General features: G+C 44.4%; 1 protein-coding gene across 1 annotated transcript in view; it reads right to left on the bottom strand.

Moving 5' to 3' along the window:
• Window positions 1-21,220, bottom strand: part of FRAS1 (Fraser extracellular matrix complex subunit 1) — a 150,618-nt gene that overhangs the window by 88,391 nt on the left and 41,007 nt on the right. Inside the window, exons 3-10 of the mRNA XM_069855071.1 lie at window positions 14,420-14,527; window positions 11,692-11,784; window positions 9,790-9,949; window positions 9,138-9,271; window positions 6,424-6,507; window positions 5,296-5,397; window positions 5,006-5,197; window positions 724-813 (exon numbers count right to left, since the gene is read on the bottom strand). Of these exons, the coding sequence (XP_069711172.1) occupies window positions 724-813; window positions 5,006-5,197; window positions 5,296-5,397; window positions 6,424-6,507; window positions 9,138-9,271; window positions 9,790-9,949; window positions 11,692-11,784; window positions 14,420-14,527 (963 nt within the window). The remainder of the gene's footprint in view (window positions 1-723; window positions 814-5,005; window positions 5,198-5,295; window positions 5,398-6,423; window positions 6,508-9,137; window positions 9,272-9,789; window positions 9,950-11,691; window positions 11,785-14,419; window positions 14,528-21,220) is intronic.

Genomic DNA, 21,220 nt, shown 5'->3' with positions numbered 1-21,220 from the left:
TAAACACCGGTGAAGCTTTTGCGCCTGTTCCTCTCTTAAAAGGGATAAAGCACAAACTAGAATAAACCTGACACCTTCATACGTTTTACCTCACTTGGGTCAAAGAGAGAGATTTGAGGAAGAGAAGTATTAGCATTGAAAAAAAAGAACAGCATTAAACTCCCCTCTTCTCACATTTGTTGGCAAAGAGCAGCGATTAGCTCCAGTCCTCATCTGTCAGAGCAATGAAAAGTCCATTACTGGTATATTTAAAGTGAGATTCTTCAAATTTCTTTTCTATTTAACTTCAGAAGGAAAGTTCCTTGAACATATTCATAAAATAATGGACTCCTGTTGCCACTAAAATTATAAGCAGTGGGAAACATAGGCAGAAAACTTATACACTGCCCCATCTTTGTAACCTCTGCTTTATAGGATTAGAGTCAGGCATCTTTAACTCCCTGAGATGTGGAGGAAACCTGTGAGCATGGATATGAAATATTAAAGGGAAATGATTGATTATACTGCACAAAGGAGCGCAAGGCAAACTTAACGCCTGCAGTAGAGGCACATACTATAAACGTTCTGTAAATTGTAAAAGCAATCCGTACACAATAGTAACGGGTAACTTTTCGGCTACGCTTACAAATAATATTCTGCTCAGAACTGGAAAGAGAGCCAATTCCTCCAAACCTTTCTGAGCAGAACTCACTATTACATGCTTCAAAGTTCTAGGATACTCACAGCTTTGGTACGTTCGTTGTAAACACAGTCGCTGTGACTCGAAATGCATTCAGGACAGCACTTCCCTTCGAAGTGAACTAATTCTTCACTCTGTGAAGAGAAAGGTTGCAGCAATTCAAATGGAGTCAGCTCTGCCAAAAATACAGTGGAATGCAGAGGCAGAACAGTTCTTGCCCTGGAATGCTACCTTCAATATATAATTTCATCTTATCTTCTCTCTATCCCACTTCATCTCTGTCGCTGCAGCCTGAAAAACGTGCCCAGTGGGTATGGCGGCTGCAGAACAAACCTTGGAAAAGGCCAGGGAACACAGCAAGAGGGCCATTGCTTCATCCCCCAGTCCCGCAGAGAAAGAACTCCCCAGTATAATTCGCTGCAAGTACAGGGAATAGGAGTATTTTTACTGTGAATCCCTAGGATTTTACAGCACCGGTGTCAAGACTTCATTGCATAGAAGCTTACCTTCATTTTTAATGTGCTACTTCTTTCCCCAAGAGAATTTCAAAGCACATGCTCTACTTATCCCTGATGGAAAAAGCCTGTTCTTTGTTACAACTCCACAGAGTCCACTTTAATAACTTTGGTTTGAAGATAAGAATTTAGCAGCAGGAGAAGGGACTAAAGTGCTCTAACTGGTCACAACTCTTTGTGACCAAGTGGAAGCTGAATATTTAGAAAAGAGGGAGACTGTCCTAGGGAACTGGGACACAGCTCAAAAGAAACAGCTCCAACTTCCTGACCTGAGTAGCTTTTCTGGACCAGATTCTCACACGCTGTAAACATAGGCAAGGTGACAGTAGTCATAAAACGTATGTGTGTATATATATCATACAAGCCCACTACAACAAAAAGGTACAAATGAATGACTAAAGGAGATCTGGTGCTGATGTGCACTGAGCACTTGTTTAATCCGTGCCCATAAAATGTCAGTCTCCATGGGTGTGATCTTCCTAACTTTGCAATTAGGCTGATTACCTACCCACGACAAACGGAGAAGTCATGATCATTCCCTAAATGTCTGTGTTGGGCCCTGATACCCAGTGAAATCCCATAGCTTACATTGGTTTCCATTTCAACACAGTGGCACTTTTTTCCGATGGCTCAGAAAAGCAAGCTGAGCACCAAGTTTAATAGCTTTGCTGATTTACACCAACTGGGCACTTGTTCCAGCAGTCGCTTCAGGATATTTCTCACTGTGCCGCACTGGCACGCTCAGACATTTGTGTTTGGAAGGTACTTTATGCATGGACAGAGCAATAACAGCATCAGGCACTGTTAACCTCACCCAGGTAGAACAACTAAGCCAAGCTGAACTGGCAACTCTCATGCACTTCTGAGAATGGCAAGAGAGAAAACATCACAATGTCACTGAGGACCACACACAGCCTGAATCTCTCTCTGCTGGTTCTATACATTTTTCCTGCTTAAATCATTACTTCGAAATGCCGTTGGCGGTGGTGGGATCTCGTGTCACTGCTATGTACTGTAAACTCTCCCATCCCCACCCCTGCCTGCATCCCCACCCACACACATAAACACATGCTATAGGAAACCTGAGAGCAATCAGGTACGGAACACGGCTCGCCTAGCCAAAAAAATGCAACTACGCTGCTCTGGGGCATGGTTTAGTGTTTGACAGGAACGGTTGGACTCGATGATCCGGTGGGTCTCTTCCAACCTGGTGATTCTATGATTCTGCCAAGACTCAGAAAAGGGAGAGGCTCTGTGAGATAACCAGGCCACTTATGGCTTTGCTGAAGAAAGATTATTCATCATATTTCAGGTTGAGAACACTGAGAGGCAGTGATGGGCTGGGATGCAGAAAAAGGAAAAAATAGTTTCATGCAGTCCCTCCCAAACACGCAAACATCTACATCCATGTGCCCTATCCACAACTCCCCCATCCCCTAGCTCCCCTTCTTCTAAACATTGGAAAGACTCCTGTGGGTTGCTGGCTGTATGGCAGTCACACAGCACCTGCCAGTTCTATTTTACTGATCCCATAGTTCCTAGCAGAAATATTTCACCATTGGCCCACTTAGGTAGGCTGTGATGTCCCCTGTGAGCACCTGAGACCTCCTCTTCCTGAATATCATCACAAGCCTGCTTACTTAGCTGGGGTGCTGACAAGTGCTCTAGTAGGATTACTTGATGTCCTGACAGTTTGAGTGGTTTTGGTTGAGAGCATCCACTTCAGCATCCATAGTTATCCCAGCTAGCCATGTAACTCGGCTTCCGAGTTCATCAGGAAGCTGCTGAAAAGGGCTTTTTGAAGATTAGGTCAGAGTGATCACAGACACTTTCACATGGCAGTTGCTGAACAGGTTGGTTTGAAGTGGTTAAAAGCTAAACCCCTCTCCTGCCCTCACATAAATATATGCTGCTATACTATGTCAAGCTGTCGAGGATTTGCAGTTCATATCTGCGGCCTCATTACACTTTAAAAAGGATGATGTGACCAGAAAATGAATAGTACCTTAATGAAGAGATGAATCCAAACACTCCCAGCTTGACATCAGCTCTGATTTATCAATGCAGGTGCCTAAAAACCAGACCTGCATCCCATAAAGGAAGGAGGAGAAGAAAATATTTTATTTGCGTTTTCATTAAATATTTTATTGCCATTAATTAAGGCACACCCTGTACTGCTGAGGTAAACTCTTAACTGAAGATGCTCGAGGAATAATAGACCCTTGGGCAACTATCTGTTATTAAGGGGGATCGTAACTTGTCTATAACAAAGGACACTGCCTTTCTCCTTCCCTTCTTCTAGCAATCATGTTTCATCCAATTCAAAACTGTTCACAGTCTGACAAATAATATCATTTCTCTAGATTTTCAGGGTTGTAGCTACCTCTGAGAGCCTGAGTTTGAAAAATTGCTGCACTAGTTACAATGCTGCCCTCCTTTGAAACCCCCTATTTGGAATCCGACTCCAGCTATCATTCTGTAAAATATCCCTGGCTTTACTGAATAATAGATTCTCTATCGTTATCCAAGATATGAGCATGAATATTAAGTAATTCTCCCTACTGAGCCATGACAGCATGCCATCATCATTAGTGAAAACGATCCAATTTACAGCCATAAGCATGCAGGAAGCCGACTGAAACAGATGCGAGCGTACAAGATTTTATAGCAACCATGACTTTCCACCCAGCAAAGACTTTCCATGCAGTTTAAGGTCAGATGATATCAGCAGTACGACACCAGTGACAAAAGCCTGGGTCCCACACTCTTTGCTATTTAAAAGGCACAATCTCAGACGAACAAGCACACGTTTTTATTCCTAGACGCATCCTCTCTGCATGATCAGCATTTGGGACCCCATGTGTGGGTTCTTACTTTTTGGAACGCTCTAACAACCTAATCCAGTGAATCCATTATGCTGAGATTCTGGCTGGACTTCAGACATGAGGGTGCTGCTACTCAAGATTTTGTATGTTGCATGGCCAGAAAAGAATTGCCCTTGAAAGAGAACATTCAGAAGGCCACACTTCCTTCCCTTCTCTTCACTACCACTGTGAGTAGGTAGTGTAAGGCAGGTGTTACCCCACTGCCTAAAAAAGACACGGTAACAAGCGGCAAAAAAAATCTTAACCCACTGCAAAAGACAATTCCAAACACATTTGAGTGTGCGCGTCTGTGTGCAAAGCACTCAACCCTATCTAATGAATCTTGTACATTCACTACAGAGCAATACAATATAACCTGGGAAGGATTTAGATTTGGAGTAATGAATACTGGTACTAAGATACCTTCTAAAATACCTCTGTACCGCTTCTAAGCCAAGAATGGCATGGAAAAAAATGGAGGGAAGTGGAATAGAAACTTCCATATCCAACTACCTTGGTGGAGCCCACTGTAGCTCACAGAATGAAGACAAAAAGGAACATTTCTTAAGCATTTAACTTTCTCTGACCTGTAAATCTCCCCCCACATTTAGCTCCTGCTAAACCCAGCGGTCACTGAAACCTCTGAGTGTCTGACTACCCATTACAGCAGGCAGACAACAGCATGGGAGGGAATCCAAGATAAACTCATCATTGATTCACACAAGCTTGCTTCACAGTGCAAGCCCACTAAGCAGCCGACCTTGCACAGAAAATGCAAAGTTTACCCTCCTTTCCTCTGAAGTGTTTTCAAGGTAATTGCACAAAATAAGCCCTGAGAGAAAGGCAGGTTCTTTGAGTGTCTCAAGACATCACTGGAGCGAAAAGAAAAAGGGGAGGAGAATAAATCACAAGATAGATACATCTTGAAAGAAGAAAACCTTTCTTACCTTGGCACACTCCACTTTGGCACACTCTGCTTCCCGGCAAGAGACTCTCCCTTCCTCACACATGCAGAAGTCACAGCGAGAACTGTTCCACATCTCACCGTGGTACCTGATGGTGCCATCATACAAGCAACTTCCCTTGGAGGACACACACTCCTCACAGCATTTCCCAGAACGCCGCACTTTGTTCTCCCCCTACAAAACATCAGTGACCATTGAGCACGACTGTCTGGACTCTTTGGCACAGGCAGCGATAGGTGCAGCAGGGTGTGAGACGAATGATCTTTCACTACCTCAGCACATGTAAGAGAGCCACAGGTCTCTCTCAGACACGTCACTTCACCTCCATGACATGCACATGCAGTGCAGGCATCTTTTTTCCACTGTTCGCCATGCTGTTCAAAAAAAAAATGTATACAATTGTTAAACACTCTTCATAAACACCAAAATTATTTCCAGAATATGTCTGTTGAATATGATGGCTCCTTATGCACGTCTGCATCCAATAACAAATGCTTAGAATCATAGAATGCTTTGGGTTGGAAAGAACCTTAAAGCCCATCCAGTTCCAACCCCCTGCCACGGGCAGGGACACCTCCCACTGGATCAGGGGCTCCAAGTCCCATCCAACCTGGCCTTGAACCCCTCCAGGGATGGGGCAGCCATCACCTCTCTGGACAACCTGGGCCAGGGCCTCCCCACCATCACATGGAAACATTCCTTCCCAAGACCTTACCTAAATCTCCCCTCCCGCAGCTTAAAATCATTCCCCCTCATCCTGTCCCTGCACTCCCTCATCAAGAGCCCCTCCTCAGCTTTCCTGCAGCCCCTTTCAGCACTGGAAGCTGCACTAAGTTCTCCCTGGAGCCTTCTCTTCTCCAGGCTGAACAACCCCAGCTCTCTCAGCCTGCCCTCATAGGGGAAGTGCTCCAGCCCTTGCATCATCTCCACGGCCTTCTCTGGACTGTCTTTATATGATCAACAAAAGAAATACATGTATGAGGTCTAGATGCCTGTGTTGTGTATTTCTCATTAATTGCAAGCCAGGGACATTGGTAAGGCCTTGAACTACTACCATTAGCAAAAAATATTCATTAACAGAAAATCACATATAGATACATTCATTAGACAATGCAATAAACTAACGTGTGATTAAATGCTTTGACCTTCATCAGAGCTTTCAGCTCTCCTCCTTCAAAAGAAGTGTGAAAAGAAAGCGCCTAATCTGCTTCACCCTGCAAACTTCCTTTCTGCTTGCCAGCAAATTCTTATCTGGTCCTAATCTCTTTCAACTTTTCTGGCTTTCCAGGAAGAAAAAAATCAATGGTTGTATTAAGCTGCCAGTGCTGGCACACAGTCAGCTGTCAGAGGGAAGGGAAAGAAAGATGTGCCAGAAGTTGTGAATAGCTGCTTTTGGTTACCTGGTAGACTCTTCCCAACACCGAGCAGGGCTTCGGAACACATTCTGGGCAGCATTTTCCAGGAGACATCACCATAACTTCATCCTATATAGAATGCAGGAAAGAAAAGTAAAATAAGAGCAGGAAGAGTTAACGTGGGTCTCAGCATCATGGCCTGGAATTCCAGGCGCTCAGTATCCGTGTGATAACACACAGCCGCTCAGTGCTTGTATCTGGCACAGTATCTGCAGGCCGTTTGCACAGAGTGAGATCAGTGTGCAAGGCTAGAAAGGAAGATGTTTCCTTCAACTTGTTTTCTGGGCTTCTTTGCATGGCAATTGATGTCCAAAGACATAGATGGGTACACAGATGCAGGTAAACACACACACTCCAAAAAGCAGAGACACGTATACTTGAGTATACAGACATATAGAGAAAAAAAGTATACGTAAAGCTATGCAGAGAAGCACATTAAAGCATGAAACGGAGGAAAGCAGAGATTTTCTTCCTGCCACATTTTGAGGCTTTGAATGTGTGATCTACACTTGCCATCTCCCAGGCACATGCACTGTTTCACTTAAGTCCATGCAGCATAACTGTCTGTACAGGTGTTAAATTACGCTTAAAGCTCGATTATCCGAATTTAAACGTTTCATGACCGATTTAAACCACATTAGAATAGGTTGGCACTTCACATCAATGTCACAGTTGCTGTGTGCCTCGACTCCATCCATCAAAATGTGTCCTAATTCCCCTGCTACACCCATGTACAACTGAGGATTTGGAACAGTATTGCTCACCAGCGCCTCCCTCCACCATATCAGAGGGACTCGTGGACTAAAAGTAGTGTGGAAATGCCAAGCACTTTTATCTGCTTTGTTAGTCAAATCAGCAGCTTTCAAAGCAAGATGGGAAGATTTTGCATAAAAGTTATTGATCGACTTCCTGATATAGTTCAAAGAGCTCTTCCCTAGGTTTTGGGGGGGATATGTGGTGGGACATGTTCAGGTGCCCTCCTGCAGTTTTGGAAATTACTCTCCCTCAGCACCCAGGGAAGGATACAGTTATGTGAAAATTGAGAGTTTAATACGGGGAGAATTTATTGATTGGTTTTTAACAGAATGTGGAGAATAAAGAGACAGAGGCAAAGGCACATGCATGAAAACATTAGGTGTGCCTGGGAGCAGAGCAGGATCCTGGAACATCCTGCCAATGTCCCTTACACTGGGCACCTTGGTAGGAAATATCTGGAACACCATCAGAATTGGCTTTCTGCTGCATTAACTTGGATGCTCTCAGCTGATGATTCTTAGATACATCACAGCAACAACACTGTTGTTTCTCTTTCCACAAATTAAATCCTAATGATTAGCTGATTAAACATTAATGCAATCAGTCAGCAGGTAACATCAGCCCATTTGGAGAGGGAAAAGAGGAATCTAAAGCCAGCATAAATTTGTTTTAATGCACAGTGCTTAGTCAACGAATACTGATTTAGTATCTCAAGACAAAGCAAAACACCTTTAGCATGCACAGAAACAGGTGGGCTTTTCTTCTACCAAAAAAAAGCAGTGTTAATTGCAGAAACATCTGGTCCAGCAATAGAAAGCTGGGTAAACGTCAACAGAAAAAATGTTTATGACTCCTGCTTTTGTTTTTCTCAGTGCTGCAGGCATCAGTGTGCTCAGCCAGAGCTCACATTTCAAGGGAGCTTCTGGATTCATCATCGGAGCATGTCAATGGGTTAAAAAATATTCGGAAAATGGCAGCCCCTATAAAACATGAAGTCAAAACCAGAACGAGGGATTTCCAGGGAGCCAGCTCCTGCATTCCTTAGCACACCACGCTGTTGTAGAGGAGCACACCACGGTGCCCAAGAAAACTGGTACAACAGGCATAAAGAAAATAAATCCAAAGAGCACAGTCACACCCTCAAGCCATGACAATATAATAAAAAGAATTCAAAACACCAAGTCACCTGTGTAGAGCGTAGAACACTGTGTATAGTTTGCTGCCTTTACTAACAACTGTTTTAACACTGTATGTGATCTTACAATCATAGAATATCCTGAGTTGGAAGTGACCCACAGGGATAATTGAGTCCAACTCCTGTCCCTGCTCAGGTCAACCCTCAAATCTTGCAGTATTTTGGTTGGGTTTATCACCACACAAGCGCCAAGAAGTCACTGTTTGTCCACAGCAAAGACTTTAAATGCAGAGATGTCCCAGTTCTCCCAAGTGGACTAAACCAGTGAGTCATTACTTGAGCACATCTAACTTATCTTACTGGGTTTGCTGAGTTCTAAACACAAACGTGTAAAGAACAGTGCCCTGAGACTTTTCTTTCAGCTGAAATTGTTTTGTATTTCTAAAGACTATAAGTCAAAAGGGGAAATTTGATCTGCGTTTGACTACTTCCAACTGAATTTCTAGAATTCTTGTTAAAATAAGGTAAACAAGACCTGCAAACCACACTTTTCAGCTGCAAACTGAACACTGAAGTTTGTGAAGATAAACTTTCATTCTTATGCTTACTGGGGAGAGACAGACAGCATGGAAATACCAACAGACTTATCCATCCCTCCAGATTTCCAGACATCAAAACCCCCTTCTCCACATCGCCCGCTTGCCACGCAGATTTGCCTGCTCTGTTGTACATCTGCATGAGAAATAGATCTTGCCAGAGGAAAGAGGACAGTTGAGAGTAACCTCCCCAGAGGCCAAAGGCTCCTGACCTGGCTGCAGAGCAGAGGCTGGCAGGAAGCTGTGAAGCACTGAGCTGCACCGTCCCTGCAGACGCATTTGGAGCACGGACCGAGGCGCCACTCCTCACCATCCCGGAACAAGCGGCCATCAAAGGAGCAGGGCTCTAGGAGATATGAAAAATGTCCTTTAATCCCCTTCTGTCATCCAGAATTAAACCACAGATTTTGTGCATCTCAGAATTCAAAATTCTGGTTTGTCAAAGCAGGCAACAACAGTCCAACAGTTTTCAAGGGCTTTAGACTCATGAACGTTCTGGATGCATTTCTCCCACAGGATTTTTATAAGAAGAGGTATCCTATAGCTCAGGCATTTTGGGGATTCACAGTCAGAGTCTGCGAGCGCCAAAGGCCCCCTCACTGCATGGGAAATACCTGCATTGGTTTTCTCCAGGTTGTAAACTTCAAAATAAGCATGGACGTACTCCAAAAGGAGTGAAGCCATTTACAATGCAAATATGGTAGCAGGAAAGAAAGAGGATTAAGAAACATAGTTGATCCCACTGTCTGCCCAGCAGAACTGAACAAGAGAAGCTTTCCAGATTTGGGACTAAAAAGAGATTGCCAGTGCCCTCCCGCTCAGACCATGAAGCCGGACGGTGTCCCATTCCCATGCGATACTCACCGCCGAGGCCCACACACTTGGGGCAGCAGGATCCCTGGGCAGTGTACTGCAGCTCTCCCCTTCCACACGTGAGGGCTGGACAGACCACAGGTGTGCAGGTCACCTTCCCATGGGAACAGGAGCACAGGACACAGCCAGAGCTGGCCCACTGTGTGCCATGCTGCAGTGCACAACACAACCAGAGGCATAGGAAACAAAAGCATCAATCCAGTTGCCAGCAAGATCTGTAAAAATATCTTCTCCCCTTTAAGTTTCCCTATAATCAGGGGGAAGAGAGGCATCCAACAGTGACTTGTTGCCAAAGAGCTAGGCTATTGGATCCATCCTCTCTCCACTACAGTTTCCAGAGGGCAAACTCTAAATTTTAAGTCTTTTTTTTTTTTTTATAGAAATATTCAATATGGGACCCAACACACACCTGACCACAGCACTGAACACTGCCTGCCCCACACTCTTACGCCACTGCACAAGGAGTCAAATCTCATTAGGTTTGCTTATTTCTTAATGCAGAAAGAAATTTCTCTACCGTAAGGCAGGGTGTGGAAAAATTGGCCCCAAGAAGAGACATGTTGGTGTATTGCAACACTCTCCATCAAACAGAGAATGTTAATTGTTACAAAACCTGCAAGATTAAACTAGGCAGGGAGTAAAAAACCCTTACCAGGTAGAGTGCACAGATTTTCTTCGGTAGAGTCACCATGAGGGCCAATTATAGAATGAAGATCAAGTCATGAAGCATTACGGTGCCTTACTGACAAAAAGGGAAACTTCTTTCTTTGGCAAATCCACGCCAACCATCAGGATAAGACTTTACACTGACATAAAAATGGTTTAATGACCACCTCACTCTGGAATTGGGGTGTGACACATGACTAGAGGTACAAATATGCCCACAATCCCTGTGGGCATGCCTACAACTTGCATTCCAAAGAACTGGGTTACGAAGAGCCAAAAGGCAAAAGCCACAGCAAGAGCAGAATGCAGCAAAATGCAGCGACAGCAACAAGAAGAAGAAAACTAATGCGATACAGGAGGAAAAAATCTAATGCAATACTATATAATATAGTACCACTCAAATCACCGGCACAAAAGGAATAAGAGAAGAGAATACAATCCCTCCTATTCCAGTCTCCTAACAGATTAATGCTGGTCATGCCTGACACTGAAAGAGAGGGTTACAACATCCACCTCAGGTGTAGCATGTAAGGTCCAGATATTTAAATGTATCTAGGCATTCTAGCATATTTCTTAAGATTTGGATCCAATCTGCCTACTGTCAAACAGGGAAGTCTTTAGAGAGACCAGACACAGGACTTAGGGTCACCGTTAAGCCATTTTTCTCTGTTTGCCCATTGTTTGACATGATTCATTAACTACTACCCATGAATCTTTATTTATTTCTTATCTGTGGACACTTATTCTTATTGCTTTGGCCTTTTTGTCCCCCTCAGTGAAACCACATCCTGGAAGTTGCTTCCTGAATAATTCAGGATTACAAAATACATAACCTCGGTCATACGACAGCAATCAATCTCCACCAGTGCAGATGGCTGCTTAGAGAAAAGCCACCTTTCAGATAGCTAATGTGTCAAGCTTGATGTGTTTTGCTCCCCTCCTAAATCTACTATATTGTCTCAATCTAGAAATAGCAAAATGGATGAACTAGTGGGAAACCTTCTTCCCTTAAGCCAAGCAGGACACGCTATTGCTCAGTGACACACTCCCATTTTGTAAACCCCATTGACCATCCTGTTACATTCTCTGATAGCAACAGAATAGATCCCAACAAATGATCCTTCTCGTGCATGGCAGCTAAGCATCCTTTGTTGATGCGAATGAAGGAGTCAGTGAGCTAAAACTGGGAAGCATTTCCCTTGCTGAGGAACATGATGGAGCACTTACGCTGTGGATCTGTCCTTCATGCTGGCAAAACCCGTCAGCTCGGGAGGCACACTCGGGGCAGCACTTGTTGGGGGCTATTTGGAGCACTTCTCCCTGAAAAGAGACAGGAATCCAATAGGCAGTGCAGATGAAATAGGGAGTTTAACATGCAGGGGAAGACGTGGGGTCTGTCTCGACCCTGTGTTCTCAGTTCAGAGAGAAAACATGTTAATTGAAATACATGACTGCTACACCAGATCCCTTTGTCGAGAGCCAGCACGTTTGCTGTATTTGACATTTTACCATCAAATAACAGTGGGAGAATTCACATCCTACCAGTGCCATTAGGAAGTCCCCAGCTGGACCAGTTTTCAAATCAGAACAATGAATAAGCAGAAGGCTCAACGAACCCCAGGATTACTCATTGAAGGATCTCTCAAGAAACATGGTATAGACACGCATTTTTCAATGGGTGTGCTTTCTGCATGGACAGGATGGATCTCACTCTAACATTTCACCTGTCACTGACAGCAATTGCACATGAGGACCCTCCATACCTCCTGAGGTACTACACATCTCAGTATTTTCCTCTCACAGCTAATAACAAAAAAGGACCAGACAATTCTACTGATGTGAGCACAGCAGCTGGAGAGGGATACAGCAAGAGAAAACTCAAACCAGAGGAGAACGTGCCAGGCTCCAGTGCTGAAAAGCAGGAAAAAATCATTCATGAGGTCCCCATCTTCAAAACATCACAGAGGTGTTTCCCAGGAGATGTGCTCCAACCTCTCTCTCCCCTTTGGAAGGGCATGGCCAGCATCTATGAGTGCCTGCTCAGAGACGTTACTTCCTTTGTTAGAATAAAAAAAGATGACCGTGCAATGCCAAAATATCATCTTACCTTCCACCTCTTTATCTGTATGCTAAAAGGGCTCAGAATAATTTGAGATGTCATGCATTTTCTTTCTTTGTTTTCTAAAAGGAACATTTTCATTTTACAAACTGAAAATCATTTCTCTCTACAAGGTTTCCTTCAATGTCATGTTTTTTAGGAGGTGGGAAACAAAAGTCCATATTTCATTTAGATTAAACCATTAAACCTTTTCATTCTGCTGAAGAGAAAGTGATCTCGGTTGTTGGTTTGTTTTGGTTCACACAACAGAAACAACATTTGCTGATTTTCCACCTGCTCAATACGTTCAGTAGCTTTTCCTTACCATGTTTAGAACAGACTAGGGACAGACTTTGCAGAGGCTGCCTGCTTTTGTTTATGCCTTGTTGCTGCAAACAACTTCAGCAATTTTAGCATAAATCCCATAATTAGCAGATAAGAAATAAACCCTAGAGAGGGGACGGTGATTTATGACCTTGTTGATCAGTGGTTGGCTTATGCTTTAAAGATGATTGGATTTTTTTCATCCGAGATCCCTAATGATCCTTTTCAAACCTGAAACGGCCGGACCTTTACGGAATACTTAAACTCTTAGTCTTGAAGATTATGTATACCAGAGTCACAGAGATTCATTTCACACTGTAAATTTCTTTCTCTTTATGAGCTTTAAAGCTGTCACCTTCTCATTTATCCCATTTTTTAAAAGGAACCACATCTTATCCAGCGCACTTGTCATTAGGTGTGCCATGACAGCACTCTTTTTTTCATTTCTATCCACCTTAGCACAATAATTCCTAATATTTCAGCCTTGCTTTAATCAATACACACTGACAATAATGGGAAAAAACAGTAAGTATCACAATTATTTCCTCCTTAATGCTGTCATATTGGAAAACATTTTAACCTGCTTCATAAAGCCATGTAATTATATTGGCAGTGCCACTTTAAAACACTGGTTTTCACTGTCATTGATGTGTGCCACCCCTGTAATCCAGATGCTAATGCAAGACTAATTCTATGACCAATTAGCTGTAACCATTAATGAAGGCTCAGACAGAGAAAGACAAACAGGAGACAACAAATGCTCAACAACCATCACAAGGCAGAAGCAGCTGAAAGACAGACAATCTCAGCTCTGTTGTTGTTCATCAGAGTGGAAAGCGTCCATCTGTCTGTCAGAGAAAGACCCAACACCACGTTCAAGTGAAGGGTGACTGAAAGCTGGACTCTCTTCGAGAATCTGATCACCCCTGGAGCACCAGCAGCCTGCAAGCTGTTCCCACACCAGGCCTCTAGCTGTAGCATGGCAAAGGAGACAAAGGCTTCACAACCTGGGTTTTGCCTCTGTTTCTTGCCCAGGGCTGCATCAATGAGAAGGAAAAGGGCACAGAGACCGTGCCTGACCCTGAGCAGTCACACACACCCTGGGAGAAGAAACAGGGTTTCATTGCTCCCTCTTGCTTCCCCCAAATCCTGCTGCAAATCAGACCCTTGTGTTCCCAGGGAGTTGCAGGGAGGCAGCTGAGCACAAAAGGGTGACGGGGTGGCTGTCGCTGCAGTGTGCAGGATAAGCGACCAGCTCACCTGTGCCAGTTCCTCCTGGAACGTCAGACTGTGTCCTCTTTTCGTGTCCCTCTTAATACAAGAGGAGTTTTGCTTTCACAGGGACTGCAGGATCAATCCTCCCAGTCGCTCCCACCATTCCTCTGCGAGTAATACACTGTGTCGTGGACCCAGGAAAGCATTTCAACATCTAATTATTCCAGGGATCTAAGGCAGGAGAATTCCAGCATGACCTGACATTCCTCCCACCACACAGAATGGGTTGGCTGGTGTTGGACAGTCGTGGCCCCTTACCTTCTGAAAGTTGCACTGAGGGTGTTCACAAACAGTAGGTTCACAGGTGAAAATATTGTTATGGCAATGGCACTCTTGGCAAGAATCTGGCTTCCAAACTGTGTTATTCTGCAAACAAACACAAGTTTTACATTAGACCCATACAGCACAAGACATGTGGTATTTTACACAACAGCAAATGGCTCAAACTGCTCAGTAGAGACACTCTGGGAGAGAACATCCCTCCCTCTCGCAAGCTGCTCGGGCACAACAATTTTAAGACAAGGACGCACACAGAAAATAATCAATTCCAATGGCAAGACAATTGATAAGGCTTGATCTCCAATAACCTCAAGGTGATTATATTATGGGAAATTTCCCTATGATCAAGTTTAGATCGTCCAAAGTGCAGCTACTGCTAAGATCACAGCTTATGCAGAGGCAGCTGAGATGGCTTCTAGGCTAACCCACTGCTGGACAGCATACAGCACCCCGTGAGCTGATAGGGAATTCCAGGACGCCATGGTGGGATCTCTGACAAAGCAGACAGTCCAGTAGGTTTGGAAATAGCTGTCACCACTGCTCCATCAGTGCAGCCAACTGGAACACTCACAGCTGATTCGCAAGGGTTTTCACCACCCCTGCTTGACCCCTTTTCCATTGCCTCCAAGATGAGGTCATGATCCCACGCCGCCACCATGCTTGCATAAGGCAGTTTAGGCTCTCATCCAGTTGCCTGGATGCTTGCCAGACTTCTCCTTCCCTCCCTCCCTCCAGCTTCTCCAAGGTCTGAGCAGCCACTTGGGACAAATTACTTACAGTAGGATGCTCAGAAAACAAACTTTTCCTTCTCTTTACTCCTAAATGCTCACTTCCAGCTGTCCTGACATCAAACAGCACCAGCAGCATCCCAGAGAAGCAGCCAGTTCTGCCTGTCACACTTCTTCCTCCATCTGCCACACCCTTCCTATGAAGATGTCTTGCCTGCGCTCCACTCGGGGCAGTTGTCACTTCACTCATGCCAAGTATCCTTTCTCTGGCAGGTTAAAAAAACCAACCAGTAACTCCAAAGTGAGGTTATCTGAATGATACAATCACTACATTCATATTTAATTATCTGTTTCTAAAAGCTTTCAGATAAATCCACCAAAAGAAAATGGAAAGGGGAAGATCTGTTTCTCATCTGAATAACTCATTTCCATTAGGCAACCACCGTGTGTGCACTCGGCTAAATTTATGCCATGCAGGAAATTCTCCCATGTAGCACAGACAGTGCTATCCAAGCCATTAAACCTCATTTTTAATTGATTTCAAAACAGACCAGACTTTGCTACTCGTTTACACGATGCAGTGATTTAGTCCGGTGAGTCAATTCACTCATACTGTAAAGGATGACTTAGGCAAATTAAGATATGAAAAGATGATGAACAGTTTACTACTAAGAACACATTTAAGACTAACTACTAAAACGGTTAAGTATAATGATAAAACATTGGAATGTGCCTTAAAGGCCCATTAGACTGCTTAATGAGAGAAAAAACTTGAAAATATCTCTCCACTTTCTCAGGCTCTTCTGGGTGCTGGGCGCTCCTGAAATTTGATGGAATGTATAACAACTCAGCCTGTGCAAACCACGTGGAGAGGCAATTCTGAGTTGTCTTAGAAGGTTGCACCACATCTGCAAGCGGGAACTGGTAGAGGTTCTCTCTTAGAATCATTAAGGTTAGAAAAGTTCTCTCAGCTCATCCAGTCCAACTTTCAGCCCAACCCCACTATGCCTGCTAAAACCATGTCCCAAAGCACCACAGCCAGATGTTTTTGAATCCCTCCGGGCATGGTGACTCCACCACTGCCCTGGGCAGCCTCTGCCAGGGCTTCACCACTTTTTCAGTAAAGAAATTTTTTCTAATATCCAATCTAAACCTCCCCCGGCATAATTTGAGGCCATTTTCTCTCATCCCATCACTTGTTACTTGGGAGGAGAGACGAGCACCCATCTCACCACAACCTCCTTTCAGGGAGCTGCAGAGAGAGAGATGAGGCCTCCTCTTCTCCAGGCTGAACAACCCCAGTTCCCTCAGTCGCTCTTCTTTGATCCATCTTGCATCCAGTGAGGCAAGGTAGAAACAAAGCAAGACGGTAATTTCTGCTGGTTCCCCTCTCATGGCTGTTGAACAGAACCCTAGACTCCATCTCTGCCAGTTGGTAGTTCTAGAGATCACACACAGATGTCTTGCACGTTGTAAGGCTTTGTCAGTATTCACCTGGCACTCACAAAGACACTTTAAAGCTCCCAGGTATTGTCTAAAACACAAAACAAGGCTTTTCCATAGACTCTGCTGTAAATCCACCCTTACACCTTCTTCAAGGCGCTGTGCCTCAGTGGACAAATTATCTGCTATGCTTTAAGCTCTGAATGCCTATTCTGTCAGGAGTGTACTTTTATCAACGACAATTTAAGCAGCTTTTTCCTTACAAGTACTAATATAATTAACAGTATAAATAATGAAGCACTGAGCATAGAGCACTTTGAAGATGGAAAGCACTCCTTAAGCGCCAACTAGTGCCATTATAATTTATTAATTCTCTGGATTTCCCTACATCAAAAGAAGAAATGATACCTAATTCAATTGCATTTTAAAATGTCATGCTGCAAGAAGAGATATCCACATTATTTGATTGGTTTCCAGAAAAGGGACCACAAAAGCAAGATCTACTCACACTCACAAACCTTTTGAGCTTGCAGGCACCCAGACACAAGATGAAATAAAATAAAACCCAAGACACAGTAGCACAGTGCAAACATGTGCTGGGTTTTGAGAATACTGATGAGGAGTTAGGAAAAGGCAGGAGAAAGGGAAAGAGCTGCACATTAGGAAAAGGCTCTGACTAGAAGGCAGCAAGAAAGCAACCAGCAGTAAATGCAAAGGAAGAACCTAAAGAGACCAAGAGCAGCCACAGTGCAGAGGCTGAGCCCTGAGCTGCCAGAGGCACTCATGGTTTGCTGTCGCCACACTGTCCTATTAACTGGAGCTCAGAAAGACCTAAATCCCTTTGACAGTGGCTTTTTCGACTGGCTACCATAACTTCATACAGCTGCACCTGCTCCTCCTCAGTAAAAAAAAAACCACCCAACAAATCAAAAATAATCTGAGTCTGTTATTAATCTGTAAAAAGCCTCAGTGACTGGATCAGATACCACTTAACATGGGATACCATCACCCTGGATACCAATCCATGCTCTATTCTGGTGCAGTGACTGTAGAAATAAGCAGCACACAACAGCTGGTTCGTGTCCCAGCCACCCTTTCCATTTCTTACAGCTTTATGAAAACATTCAGCCCATCCATAGCATGTCACTGGATGCTGGCCTGTCCCCTGTTGCATGCAGGACTTGTACAGCTGGTCACCTGACTGGTAGCATCACTGCAGTTATTAAGCAGGACAAACCCAGCAGCCTACAGCTGAAGCCTTAATCTTAGCCAGGAACCAAGCTTGAAATGCTTACCGGCACGCTGAAAACAAGGTGGTCGTAATTGCTTGTCATGTCCCCTACTAATTAACTTTCCTGCTTTAATGCGAAACCAGTAAAACTCAATGCATTGAACTTTCAAAGGGACTGCTCTGTCTCCAGGCTACCATCTCCCACTTCAGTTTTATTTCTTTGCTGGGGGGAAAAAAGGAATCATAGAGTCATAAAGTAGTTTGGGTTGGAAAGGATCTTAAAGCCCATCTAGTTCCAACCCCCTGCCATGGGCAGGGACACATCCCATGGGCTCCAAGCCCCATCCAACGTGGCCTTGAACACAGGGATGGGGCAGCCACCACTGCTCTGGGCAACCTGGGCCACCCTCACAGGAAACCATTTATTCCTAATATCTCATTTCAACCTCCCCTCTTTCAGCTTTAAACTCTTCCCCCTCATCCTGTCCCTGCCCTCCCCGAACAAGAGCCCCTCCCCAGCTTTCCTGCAGCCCCTTTCAGTACTGAGAGGCTGCTCTAAGGTCTCTCCCCACAGCCATCCCTTCTCCAGGCTGATTCCAACTTTGCATTGGATTGACTTCACAAGTCCTCCTTCAGCCAGAGACAACCGAGGAAAGCCAGGTATCGGATGTCTCACAGGAGGAATACCGGGCTGCTTTGTTGAAATTGTAGGCAGAGCCCAGAGCAATTACACTTTTGGTAACAATTACCAGCATCACCCACCAGCTGCCAAGTGAGGAGACTTGGCAGCTTGATAACTCCGCTTTCATTTATCATTTCCACTCCAATTAGTTGACAATGCCAGGCAATTGGCAGAATGAATCCAAACGTAAGGGGAGCTGAGAGTGCACTACGTGCTCTGTGGGGATATCCATTAATGGAGCAATGAAGAGATGAAAGTAATTCGGAAGCACATAAAAGATTCCTAGTGTCCACTCGGGTTTAGTCTTGATGCTTTATCTTTTGCAACAGGGAGCTGTTGCTGCCGCCGAGTATGTTTTCAAATATGATATATGCTTGCATATAACAAAAAATCTCTGAAAATGGGCTTTTAATGGGCTTATTCCAGGAGACTCACAGGCACAACAACATAGGAAGGGCTCAGTTTCCAAAAACCAAACAGAAACTCAGCTAAGCAGAACGAGTTTCAGCCCTACACTTCTAGGAGAGAACAGAGCTGTTAAGGCAGAGTGTATGGCTTGATTAACAACACACTAAGAAGAACACACTGTTTCAGGAATTGGGAACTATTTTTCCTGTAATTCCGACTGGGGAATTCAAGTTACACACACTAAAACAAGGTACTACTCTCATGGTTCATTAGTCTGATACTTTTACACATTTTTTAACTGTGAAGTCTTCCACCAGTTAAACCAGCCTTGTAAAAATCAAGTCTACAAATAAAATTTCCCAGTGGTCCTAAGCTATTTCAGGGATGGTAAGACTGTGATATTCTAAGTTATTCTTAAATTACTTTGGTGCTGCTGTAAACTTTCTCCTGTCTCTCATACAGACAAACACAGTCCCTGGGAGAAGGGAATGCAGGGAGCAAACAAGGTCAATGGATTAAAGCGATGTTTTAAAACCATTGATTCTAACCATGGTTTCAATTAGCAAACAGAAACCTTTATTTAGACCTAAAACCTAACTATCAACAACTCCCCTTGCTCCTCAAACTGCTTTATGGGGGCCAAGAAATGAAAGGTGTGAATGCGTACACTGAGTCATTTTTGCACAGTTCCATTTTTCCTCAACATTTTAAAATGATTTTCGCAAGCAAAGCTTAAAGCCATTCCCCCTCGTCCTATCACTCCATGCCCTTGTAAAAAGTCCCTCCTCAGCTCTTTGTAGGACCCTTTCAGGTACTGGAAGGCTGTTATAAGGTGTCCCCAGAGACTTCTCTTCTCCAAGCTGAACAGCCCCAACTCCCTCAGCCTGTCCTCATAGCAGAGGTGCTCCAGCCCTCAGATCACCTCTGTGGCCTCCTCTGGACCTGTTCCAACAGCTCCATATCCCTCTTATGTTGAGGATTCCAGAAAGGGACACAATACTCCAGGTGGGGTCTCACAAAAGTTGAGTGGAGGGGCAGAATCTCCTCCCTCGCCCTGCTGCCCACGCTTCTTTTGATGCAGCCTAGGACACAGTTGGCTTTTTGGGCTGTGAGCACACACTGCCAGCTCATGTTGAGCTTCTCATCAACCAGCACCCCAAGTCCTTCTACACAGCGCTGCTCTCAATCATGTCATTCCCCATCCTGTATCAAAACTGCAGACTGCCCCGACCCCGGTGTAGGACCTTGCACTTGGCCTTGTTGAACCTTATACACTGAGGCTCATCTATGCTGAACCTTCATACATTCGAGCCCATCTATTGAAGGATGCAGTCAACAACTAATAGTAAAAACAATTACCCAAGGGAAGGGGTTGCAATTTTAACATCCCTGCATGCAGCGAGAGCCAAAATCCATCCAGCCCAGGAGCTTGGCTTTGAGAACAACCAGACTCGGGCAGCTGAGAAAACAAATCCAGAAAGTGATACTTCTTCCAAAAATATCCTCCATGCAGTTTACAGTTCAGTGACTTCCTAAGTCAGAAGTCGTGTTTCTGCATTTAATAATTCTCATGGCTTTCTCCTCTATGAATCTGTCCAGTCTCCCCTTGAACTCACACAAACTTTAAGCATCAGCACCTTACAGCACAGTTTTTGTGCTTAAACACACAGGGAGCAAAAAAAAAAGCACCTTCCTTGTGGAGAACAAAAGCTTGCACCATGCTGCTATGAAAAAGGGACAAAAACAGGGGTCACACAAATAAATGGTATGAAAACACACTGTATCTTTGCAGAGAACAGGGATTTTCTTTCCCCAGCGGCAGTTTAGGGCAGGAAGGGAATGCAAAAAGAAAAAAATAGAAAAGCCTACAAGACCTACACTCAATTCCTGTTTCTGCAGATGAGTGGATATCTCAAGCACGATGCCTCTGTGCTCGCACTGCCCTTCCCATGCTGTGTCTGTCCAGACTGCAAACTTCTTGGCATTGGCACCAGCATTTCTTATCTACTTCTCTAGCATTTGGCACTGTGTGCTCTGGCCTTAAGGCCTGAAAAGGAGACGATGCCACAGCAGTTCAACTGCACCAGCCAAGAAATGGCTGAGCTGCTGATCCATGGCTGATCCTGCTGATGCCATCAGGCCACAGATAAACCCCTCATCACACATAGGCCCTTCCTGCAAAGAGCTTGCAAAGAGTACATAGAGGAGATGATCTCCAAACAAGAAACGGGTTTTTTCCTTCCGTTTTCTTCTGCTGCAAGTTTTTTCCACGTCGGATGGTGTGTAAG

Source organism: Phaenicophaeus curvirostris, chromosome 4 (assembly GCF_032191515.1).
Source record: "Phaenicophaeus curvirostris isolate KB17595 chromosome 4, BPBGC_Pcur_1.0, whole genome shotgun sequence".
In the NCBI taxonomy this organism is placed as follows: Eukaryota; Metazoa; Chordata; class Aves; order Cuculiformes; family Cuculidae; genus Phaenicophaeus; species Phaenicophaeus curvirostris.
Note: the sequence above shows the minus strand (reverse complement) of the source record. Positions and strands in the feature narration are given on the sequence as shown.